Source organism: Humulus lupulus, chromosome 2 (assembly GCF_963169125.1).
Source record: "Humulus lupulus chromosome 2, drHumLupu1.1, whole genome shotgun sequence".
Taxonomy (NCBI): Eukaryota; Viridiplantae; Streptophyta; class Magnoliopsida; order Rosales; family Cannabaceae; genus Humulus; species Humulus lupulus.
The window spans coordinates 225297472-225308927 of NC_084794.1; the positions used below are offsets into that span (position 1 = coordinate 225297472).

Genomic DNA, 11456 nt, shown 5'->3' on the forward strand with positions numbered 1-11456 from the left:
GAGCTCCACTTTGTTTAAATCTCCCACCTTTGTTTCTTCTATATTGAACCTATGGATGTAGTCCCTCAAACTTTCATTTTCGCCTTGTTTTATGTTAGCGAGGTTGGTAGTCGGCATAACGTAGTCACAGGCTGCATGGTGCTGCTGAAGGAATTCATTAGAGAGTTGCTGCCATGATTTGATTGTTCCTGGCCTTAACCTCTTGAACCACTTGTACGCCACTCCTTTAAGCGTAACGACGAAGCAATGACACTTTGCCCTATTGTTGACCCCTCTTAACCTCATCAAGTTATTGAAGGAGTCTAAGTGATATTTTGGGTCTGTAGTTCCCTCGTACGGGGTCATGCGTGGCTCTCTGAAGCCAGTGGGCATTTGCTCAGCCTGAATCTCCCTTGTGAAGGGTGAATCACGGTCGAATTCTTCGTCATCCATGTGCCCCCAAGTGTAGTGGTGATCTTGCATCGAGGGCTTCGCATTTTGGTGTCTAGTCCCCTCCTCTTTTTGCATAAGGAGTTTTGCGGGTTCTCGGGCTGGTCCCTTGCTTTGGTTGTGTCCCTCGGGGGATCCACGGGGGGTACGTCTCTTACTTCTGACCTCTCTCCACGGGGCTCTTTTCTTAGGCCAGGGGGTGCTTCTTTTGAGGGGACCTCGGCCTCATTCTTACGACCATCACCTTCCCTCCGCCTTTGCTCCTGGGGACATTTCGTTGGCCTAGGTCCCCCCTGGTACTTTGCCTGGGGGGTTTTACTGGTGGAAAGTTGGGTCCTCCCATCGTCTACAGGGACGGTGCTTTCCCCTTTTTCATGCCCCTTCCCTTTACGCTTAGGGAGGGGTGTGCTTGACTTCCCTTGCAGTAGGTCGTCTAAAACCTCCTGCATGTTCTCTATCATGGTTTCCAGCCTTCGAGTCTTTTTATGCAACTCGTGAATCTCATCCTTGTAGAAGTGCGTCCTTGAGCTGGCACTTACCGAGCGTACCCCGGGACCCTTGCCTGGCCAGTGCGTCGAGGGACCGGGGTCCTGGTGGCCTGAGCGCGGGGTCAACCGGGGCCGGTTAAGTGGATACACTAGTGGCTCTGAATGACCTCCGTCGGGCTGGATAGCTGGGGACGATGCTTCCCTCTCCTCCCCTGGGGGAAGAGGTTCTTCCAGCCCACCTCCATGCCCGGGCGGAGGGGAGTCTTTCTTGGAGGCCCTTCGCTCTACTTCGTCTCGGTGAGCCTCAACCTCTTGTATTTTCCGTAGGCGTTTTGAACGTCTTAGCATCTTTCTTTTTTGGAAGTGATGGAAGAACACTGGCTTGATGCTTGTTCTTCCCACAGACGGCGCCAAACTGTTGACGGTGAAATCTCGTCAACGAAATTAGATCGGAAAACTCAAAGGTAAGTCAGGTGATGTTTATATAAGAACTAAGAATAAACTTTAAGGAAAAGTAAACACAGATAAATGATGGAGCAAGTCCTGGTATATTTCTCAATAGCCTCTCCTTACAAAGGATTTTCCAACCCCTCATTCTGAGGGGTCAAGCCCCTTTTATAGCTGGGCTCTAATGGCCCCTTATACATGGTGGTCCCGTGAGACAAAATAGTACAAAAGTACACTGTCAGGGTAATAGCACAGGTGGCAGTGGTGTGGGAAGAGTGGTGGAGCAGAGGATCATAGTGTCAGCCTGGTACATAGTCAGAGGCGTGCATATAGTACCTCCACTCTCTGGACTGATCCGTACCTCCACTACCTGTGTGGTACAGGTGTCAGGGTCATGCTTCTTTCCTCCCCATGGTTGTACGCCATGCACCCGTACACGTACGGGTACTATGTACCCAATGGTTATTCCACGTCCTACTAAGTGTAGGGAAGCTCAGGAAGAGAGATAAGGCTTCTTCAACGGGGCCTGCTGCGTGTGTGATGAGGCATGATGCCTACAAATGAGATGAGGGGCTTATCTTGTGAAACCATCACTTTGCATCCCCCATACTACGAGGCTCCTGATATATGGCCGAAGGGTGTTTAGTGGAGGCTATGTCTCTTGAGGCCTTTGACGTGGCCGATGAGCGAGGCGAGGCACACGTGGTCCTTGGGCGAGGCCTTTGGGGACGAGGCCACTATATACACGCGTGATTCTTGGGCGAGACCCTTGAGGGCGTGGCCGCTAGGCATGCGCGACCCTTGGGCGAAGCCTTTGGGGGCGAGGTGAGGTGACCTCACTGCGAGCCCTTGGTGCGCGCGGGCGCGAGGCCCCTGGTGCGCGCGGGCGCGAGGCCCCTGGTGCGCGCGGGGCGCGAGGCCCCTGGTGCGCACAGGGCGCATGTGCGCGCGGGCGCGAGGCCCCTGGTGCGCGCGGGCGCGAGGCGCATGTGCGCGCGGGGCGCGAGGCGCATGTGCGCGCGGGCGCGAGGCCCCTGGTGCGCGCGGGCGCGAGGCCCCTGGTGCGCGTGGGGCGCGAGGCCTCTGGTGCGCGCGGGGCGCGAGGCCCTTGGTGCGCGCAAGGCGCATGTGCGCGCGGGCGCGAGGCCCCTGGTGCACGCGGGGCGCGAGGCCCATGTGCGCGCGGGGCGCGAGGCCCCTGGTGCGCGCGGGGCGCGAGGCGCATGTGCGCGCGGGCGCGAGGCCCCTGGTGCGCGCGGGGCGCGAGGCGCATGCCTTGGTGAGACATGGGATACATCCTAGGTGCGAAATGTCTTCTTGGCGTGAGGTCCTTGGTGTGGGACACCTCGGGGCAAGGCTAGGTGCATGAGGTGTTGGCATGCGCGGGGTGCAACGGGGTGCTGCTAGAGTAGTGTTCGCAAGGCTGGGGCCTTAACTTCGAGGGGCATGGATAAGGGCCATGTGTGCATGACAAAGGCGTCTAACAAGGTGATGCGGCTTGGGGGCTTGGAATGACCTCGTGAAGCCTAGAGCCCTGCGAGTGTTTAACACTTTGATGGCCTATAATAACCTTCTGCCTTCATCGCGTACTTGGCGCCTTTGGTGCCCCTTAGCTGTTTACTTCTTTAAGGGACTAGAAACTTCTTTTGTTTTTCTTACTTGGTGGATTTTTGGCATCCACACTTACTATAAACCTAACTAGTTGATGTAAAATTCTAATTGATTTTTAGACATTTCAAAACAAGAGACTGGCTTATGCTGTCAAGGAAAGCACTCTTGATAGTCTAATTACTGAGCTCCTTCTATGGCTGTTGGATGAGAGAATTCCACATATGGATGATGGCAGCCAGCTTTTAAAAGCTTTGAATATTTTGATGCTAAAGATTCTGGTTAAGACTTGCCATTTCATTTCTTCCCTCTTCTTTTTTTCATTTATTCTTATCTTGACTCGCATGTTTTATTTTAGTCTGATTTGTTATTCAACTTTACAGGATAATGCAGATCAAACTTCATCCTTTGTTGTTCTCATCAATCTCTTACGCCCATTAGATCCTTCAAGGTGGCCCTCACCTGCATCAAATGAGACATTTGCTGTCAGAAATCAGAAGTTCTCTGATCTGGTTGTTAAATGTTTGATAAAACTTACAAAGGTAACTTCTTGTTTTAGCTATTTTCTTCTGCATTGCTCATATTTTGATGCTTCTATGAATTTTCATAATGTGTTTTCTAACCAGGAAGGCAATGTTGCCAACCAGAGGGAACATCTAATTCTTCTCCTTGCCAATATTAACATTCAGAAAGCTAATAAGCAGTCTGTCTAGAAGGTATTCTGATTGTTAATTAAGGTTGTAAAGCTTTGGCTTTAACTAATCCTCTTATATAAATTTGAATTTATGATATTTGGAGTCTAATGTCAAAACTGGATATTTATGCAGCATTGTTCCTTTGTAAATTTCTATGTAATTAGCATTTGAAACATTAGTGGTGAAATTTGGGTTTTCAATAAGGTCTTCTATTTCTTTGAAACTCTTTTATGACTCTTTAATTTAAGGTCAATCACTAGAGTCTTGAATTTAACATAAGGATGTAATATTTGCTTTTACATTTACTATCATTCTAGTCATAGAAATTTAGTATAGTTTAGTTACAAGTAATTTAGTTGCTGCTGTTGACAATTTGTGGTATCTAAAAGATGGAATATATACTGTAGTCTTGAAAAAACTTTCAGAAAATGGTAAGAGCTATGTGGGTTTTACAGTTTTATTTTTGTATGATACTTCAAGCACTGATCTGTAGACTTATCTCAGTTTTTGGTGGATCCTACTCCATTTTCTAGGATCTTGCAGGCAAAGGACACCAAGTGAATTAGATAGAGAGGTTAAGAACTTGAGGGTGGCATTTACTGACCTGTTTTTGAAGCATAACACTTTCAAAGAAACTGCAAAGCCATCGAGATATTGATGCAAAGAATGGAAGAATGTATTTCACTAATTTTTGTATACATTTCTTGTTTTGTATTTGGTGATAAAGGAATCTGAATTGGGCATAAATTATGTTGTAATATGATTTCTTAAGCCTAGACTAGTAGACTAAATATTGTAATTACATTTGCGTAATTAATAAAAATCTATTTATGTTACCTTATTTGGCTTCAACTTTCATATTTGTTTTCCTAGTTTTGTGTAAGTAAAAAAAGATTATGTTTCTCTAAGCTAATATAACACATGTGTTATACTAAAGTGTAGTATAACACAAATAATGTGTTATACTAAAGTTTAGTATAACACAAAAAAAGTGTTATACTAAAGTCTAGTATAACACAAAAAAAGTGTTATACTAAAGTGTAGTATAACACAAAAAAAGTATTATATAATCGACTATAAATAACATAATTCAACACTTATCTATATATTAAAATAACACAGAAATTGTGTTATCGTTGACAATACAATAACACATCTGTATAACACTGATAAAGTGTTATGTAAAGTACCCTGACCTACGATAACATAGTCGGTCTTAACACATCAAAAAGTGTTATCGTAGGTTTTGATAACACATTTTCGGTGTTATTAAAATCATTTTTTCTTGTAGTGTGTTCACTTGTTCAAGCCAGCGAGCGGGTGCTCTACGAGTAGTGCATGCAGAATAAAGGAAACTAATAAACATAAACAGAATCTCATAAAATATTTATTGTGTTTTGTCTACATGGTTTCCATTAACTATGCCTAGACACTACAAGGAGATTACAAAAATTAATAAATTTACTGCTCAAATCACTGGTAATACCGGTGAAGATGCTCGACATTCCAGGCATGGGGTATCAATTCCAAATTCAATCGGGCTAACTTGTACGTTCCTGAAAATACGACGCTCTCAACTTGGTATGGACCCTCCCAGTTAGGTCCTAGCACTCCCACACTGGGGTCTCGGGTAGCTAAGAAGACTCTTCGCAACACTAGATCTCCAACCCAAAAATTTCTATCATTCACTTTTAAGTTGAAATATCTGGCCACTTTCTGTTGGTAGGACGCTACTCAAAGCTCAGAAGCTTCACGAAGCACCTCCACAAGGTCCAAGGACTATCGGAGTAAAGCGTAGTTTATGGCCAGGTCATACGTATCCCGTCGGTGCCTGGAGATTACTGCCTCAACCAGGAGCATGGCCTCATACCCATAGGACATAGAGAATGGTGAGTGGCCAGTGGAGGTCCTGGCAGTGGTGTGGTAACTCCACAATGCTCTAGGCAGCTCCTCGAGCCAATCGCCTTTCACCTGTTCAAGCCTTTTCTTCATGGTGGCTTTGAGCATCTTGTTGACTGCTTCCACCTGCCTGTTTGCCTACGGGTGGGCCACAGAGGAAAAGCTCTTCATAACTTTGTGCTGCTGACAGAAGTTCGTGAAAACTTTGTTGTCAAACTGTAAACCATTGTCAGAGACTATTTTCCTCGGGAGCCCGCAGTGCAAAGAATGTTCTTGATGACGAAGCCCAGTGCGCTTTTAGAAGTGATTGTAGCGAGTGGCTCAGCCTCGACCCACTTTGTGAAGTAATGGAATGCCACTATTGCATACTTCACTCCTCTTTTTCCCGTGGGCAATGTCCTGATAAGGTTAATGCCCCACACATCGAAGGGCCAAGGACTGGTCATCTGGGTGAGCTCATTTGGAGGAGCTCTATGTATATTGGCAAAGCGCTGACACTTGTCACATTTCTTGACATAGTCCATCACCTCTCCATTCATGGTGGGCCAAAAGTATCCTTGTCTCAATATCTTTTTGGTGAGGCTCTACCCCCAATGTGGTCTCTACAAAAGCCCTTATTTTTTTTTGGAATATCAAATTGGCTTCTTGCCTGGACACACATCGGGGGAAGAGCAACGAATATCCTCGCCTATATAGTTTGCTACCCATGATAACATACCGTGGTGCCTGGTAAAGTAGCTTCTGAGCTGCTTCCTTATCCTGCGGTAATTACCCAGAGACAAGATATTTCACTACGGGCTCCATCCAACAGTCCTAGGGTTGGACTACTTCCCCTTCCTCGAGAGCTGAGATGCTCGAACTAGCCAAGCAGTCAATGGGGACTACATTGATTAGCCCAGCATCCTCGGTGGTCACAAGCTTGGCCAGAGCATCAGCATAAGAGTTCTGTTTCGGTGGCACTTGTCGAATGGTGAATTTTTTGAACTTGTGTAGCATTTTTTGGGTTTTTTCCAAGTAAGCAGCCATTTTTGTCCCCCAAGCTTGGTACTCCCCGAGTACTTGATTAACTACGAGCTGCGAGTCACTGAAAATCTTGAGGCCCTCGGCCTTGAGTCAAGTGCTACTCGTAGACCAACAATGAGCACCTCATACTCTGCTTCATTGTTTGAGGCATCAAACCCAAATCTCAAAGCCTTGTGAATCATATGCCTCTCGGGGCATATTAAAATGAGGCCTACTCCGACACCATTTTCATTTAATGATCCATTTATAAACAGCTTCCACGTGGGCCCAACCACCAGGGCGTCCCCAAGTCTCTCGTGGTTTTTGGTGCACTCGGCGATGAAATCTTCCAGTGTCTGTCCCTTTATGGCAGTTCTCAGGTGATAAGTGATGTCAAACTGACTAAGTTTGACCGACCACTTCAAGAGTCTCCCAAATGACTCTGACTTTTGGAGGACCTGCCGTAAGGGATGGTTTATGAGGACCTTGATGGGATACGCCTTGAAATAGGGCCTTAGCTTCCGAGAAGCTACTATTAGGAAAAAGGTCAGCTTCTCCATAAGTGGGTATCTGGACTCTGCTCCAAGGAGTTTTCTGCTTACGTAGTACACGGGGTGTTGGACGCGACCTTCCTCACGTACTAAGGCAGTACTGATGGCATTCTCTGAGACAACCATGTAGAGCAGGAGGGGCTCGTCGTCTACGGGCTTTAACAAGTTAGGTGGGTTCGCCATGTGCACCTTCAACTATTGGAATGCTTGTTCACACTCCTTTGTCCATTCAAACCTCTGACCTTCTTAGAGTATGCTGAAGAACGGAATGCACTTGTCAGTTGCCTTGGAAACGAAGCGACTCAGGGTAGCTATCCTCCCAGTGTGGCTTTGAACATCCTTATTATAATGCCCTAATTTCTCTAATATGGCTTAGTGCCTGAATTATGGGACTGGGGAATAATAATTGAGTTAATTAGGTGCTTATGTTTTATGAGCATGTTATTATGTGAATTGTATTATGATATGATTATGCTTGCATGTTTAAGTGTATTAAATGTTCATGTGGGCCTGTTTCTTATTATAATGGCATTTTAGTAATTTTAACCCGCTGAGGGTATAATTGTAAACATGTGAGATATATAATTGTGACCACATTAGTATGTGGATATATTTGAGTTACCCGACACGAGGCGATCCTAGGGAGCAAGTTAGCAGAAAAGTCACAACAGGGTAAAATATCCGGCTCGGGGTAAGCTTAGGGGTATTTTGGTAATTTGGTAAATTACTGGGAATTATAGAGTAATGGGAATTAATTGATGAATATTGGTTTGATAGATTATTTGGGATTTACGGGAATCTCAGGGGAAAAAGACTAAAATGCCCTTAGGGGTAACCTTTGAGGTTAAATGGGGCAAGGGGTATTATGGTCATTTAACTACATGGGTTACCAAGTAGGCCATAGTAGCTGATGTGCTTAGGCTCATTCACATTTTAGGCATTTCCTTTCAACTTGGGAGCATTATCTTTGAAGAACACACAAGGCACTCTAAGGCTAGACTAAGCTAGGATTTTTGAGGAGATTGAAGCCAATTCTCGTGGAATAGAAGCTTTTGATTGGGACTAAAGGTTTCTAGGACCATCATCAACCTCAAGGGATTCGAATTCAGAGGTGAGGCCCCTGTTTTTGGTGTTCTTGAAATTTCTTTTCAGTTTGATTCCTAAATTGAGTATCTATGGGTGTTTGTGAGGGTTTGAGTAGTGGGTTTTATTGCCAAGGCCTATTATATTGTTTATGTTGCTGGAATGCTATTAAAAACACATGGTTGGATTGAATTCATGGTTTGAATTTGTAGGAAAATCGCAGAGTTCATAGTTAGGGAAGAACATCATGTTCTGGGCAAATTTTTGGTGCGCGCTTGGTCAGGCTTGACCGTACGAGTGTCCCAGAAAGGGTGGAATTGAGTTTCGATTTGGGTCTTGAGTTGTGGGGCGCGACCGCACTAGGGGTTGGTACGACCATGCCAATAGCCTAAAAGGCCCAAAATTTTTGTGGGCGCGACCACACTAGGGGCCCTGAAACGCCAGTTTGCTGATTTTTAGGGCTAGGTCCGAGGCCTTGGGGAATCTGATTTGGGAGCCCGCTTGGGGGCTCAAGGGACAGTTTTAGTGCCCCGTTAATTGGGAATAATGGTTTTAAGAGTTAGATTTCAGTTCGGAACTCGGGTTCTGGGTTAATTCCTGATGAGTATACACTTGTGTTATGACTAGGGTTTTCGCCAGGCTCGGGTCAGGGATAACACTCGAGGTCGTTTCATTATTTGCACGAGGATCGAGGTAAGAAAAATAAACTCGATGTGTGAGATGTGTGATTAAGGCTTGGCCCTGTTGTTAAATGTAAAATGATTACAGCTTGGCCTAGTTGTTAAATGTAAGATGATTAGTGCTCGACCCAACTGTCAAATGTTGTATGATTAGGGCTTGGCCTAACTGTTAAATGTAAATATGATTAGAACTTGAGCCCAGTAAATGAGCATGATTATAATTGTGCCTATGAATATTTGTTTAAGTACACTGTAATGCACTGTATTTGTGTGTATGACAAATGTATTAAATGCATGTTTATTCCTGACTAGAAAGCTTAGCTTATAAGTCGAGGATCTATCTACTGCACTTAACTAAAAGCTCGGCCTGCTAGTCGAGGGCATACCTGGTTAAAAAGGGGCTCGACTTATAAGTCGAGGATTTACAAGGCTCAACTTATAAATCGAGGGCTTACAAGACTCGGCTTATAAGTCGTGGTCGGCACTATGTGCACTTAGCGCACTTCGTTATGGCTAGGTCACCCCGGGAATGCATTATGCACTTGACTGGCTCAGATGCAACTTGAATAAATAGACATCTGACACGCACTTATGTGACCCTGTGGTCACTTACTTGTACAATGTTCTTGCTTGGTCTCAGATATTACTGTTAAGCATGGTAATATGTTCTCTTGATTATTTGAGTCTTTTATTATGTTTTCTTGGTGAGTCTTTTGGCTCACAGGTGTTATGTGGTACAGGTAAGGGTAAGGAGAAGCTTGGCCAGCTATGAGTTGGAGAGTGTTAGAGGCGATATGTACATATGCAGTCTGCTCGACCACCATGGCTGAGATATGGCAAGGAAACTAGGGTTGGACCCTGTTTTGCAACTTAGGTCGTCTTATTTTGTAATACTTGAGTTTTAAATAATTTTCAAACTTGTATTTTGGGATCCCATGTAAAGACTAAAATTTTCAATGAAAATGTTTGTTCCTTTGACCAAGATTTTTAATACCTAAACCATTAGTTTCTTAATCAGATGCTTTAGTCCAAATGACTCGTTCAGCGAGTCCAACACAAATTTAAACACATGTGGTAAGAGTCCCTAATTAGCTGGGTGTTTCAACTTGGTATCAGAGCTACCAAGGTTTAAGGGTTCTTGATGATGGACTGGCATGTACACTCGTCGCTATAGACAAGCTCGACTCAAGGTTTGGTAACTATTAATATAGTTATGTGTGCAATTGCTTAAATGAAATATATATGCCTTACTGCCTGTCTAATTAGGAAGCATGAGCTATTCTGATAGGGCCTAGCTCTTGACTATTGTATGCATAATAAAGACATGCTTATTAGCACAATTGTGGCTTGTAAATATTGTAGAAATTCTTATTACCATCATTATTGCTCTTAAATGTTAGAAACGCTGATTAGTGTTATTATATGTGCATGAGTGCCAGAAAATGCTTATTAGCATCGTTACTTGTTTAGAAATGTCAGGAAGTGCTTATGAGCACCATGTTTGAGTATGAACATGAACCGACATGCTTCTCATCATGATTGTTGAATGTGAATCGCCATGTTTATTAGCATGACCGTATATGTGTGGACTATTGGGATGCTTATTTGCATTGTCGATGCATGTAAATGCTTACTTGATTGGTTTTGAACCGTGGGTTGACATGGAATATTGTTATTATTACCTGATAAGTCGAATCATTGATTGCAGAGAGACTTGGAAGTATGCTTCCAGGGTAATCTAATGAGCCAGGCAACGCTAAAAATCAGGTTAAAAGTAATGACCAGGGACAGAACCCTCCGCCAGCTCCTGAAAACTGGCAACAAGTGCTTGCTGATATGCAAGCTAGGGTGTAGATGCAGGAAGAAGAGATCTGCTAGTTGAGGCAACAACAGGTTCTGACAGGGAACGTTGCGTTAGAGGCCCCACCTGCTGCTACAGTATTGGTCGTACAACAGCAGACAGAGATAGAGAACCATTTAGAATTGTTATATGAACGGTTCAGGAAGCAGTACCCTCATGTTTTTTAGGGTAGCGCAGATCCATTCAAGGAAGAATAGTGGATGAGCATGATTACATCCATCCTAGACTTTATGAGGGTGGTGGACAATAAAAGGGTGGCTTGGGCCACGTTTCGAGAGGATGCCCGAATTTAGTGGGAGGTGGTGTCCCAAACTAGGGATGTAACCACAATGAGTTGGGAAGAATTCAGAGATGTATTTAATGAGAAATATTATAATGATGCAGTGAGAGCTGCGAAGGTAGATGAATTCAATAGTATGGTTCAGGGAAATATGTCAGTAACAGAGTACGCCCTGAAGTTTGATAGGTTAGCCAAGTTTGTTATGGACTTAGTGCCTACTAATGTGACCAGGAAGAAGAGATTCCTTAGGGGGCTGAACTCTATGATAGCCTGGGATGTCAAAATTACAACAGTACCTGGAGTGATGACATACACTCAAGTAGTAGAGAGAGCCCTTACTGCAAAGGGTGCTGAGAACAAGATTTTGCGCGAGAATGTGACCCGAAGGGATAGTAGGAGGATGGGACCTCCCTTTCCAGGATCTGGTAGGGGC

The 11456-nt window shown here is 44.6% G+C and overlaps 1 protein-coding gene across 1 annotated transcript; it reads left to right on the top strand.

Moving 5' to 3' along the window:
• The first annotated feature begins 2935 nt into the window (after nucleotides 1-2935).
• LOC133816550 (protein MOR1-like) lies at nucleotides 2936-4313 on the top strand. Its single transcript, XM_062248981.1, has 2 exons — nucleotides 2936-3514; nucleotides 3599-4313. Exons 1-2 carry the CDS (start codon nucleotides 3197-3199, stop codon nucleotides 3683-3685), a joined length of 405 nt encoding a protein of 134 aa, XP_062104965.1. The 5' UTR covers nucleotides 2936-3196; the 3' UTR covers nucleotides 3686-4313.
• Nucleotides 4314-11456: the final 7143 nt, after the last annotated feature.

What these genes read in the sequence shown, in the direction of transcription:
- LOC133816550 (XM_062248981.1), top strand. Translation starts at nt 3,197, where the DNA reads ATGGATGATGGCAGCCAGCTTTTAAAAGCTTTGAATATTTTGATGCTA. An exon ending in GTTTGATAAAACTTACAAAG is followed by an intron (nt 3,515 to 3,598) that starts GTAACTTCTTGT and finishes TTTTCTAACCAG; the next exon opens with GAAGGCAATGTTGCCAACCA.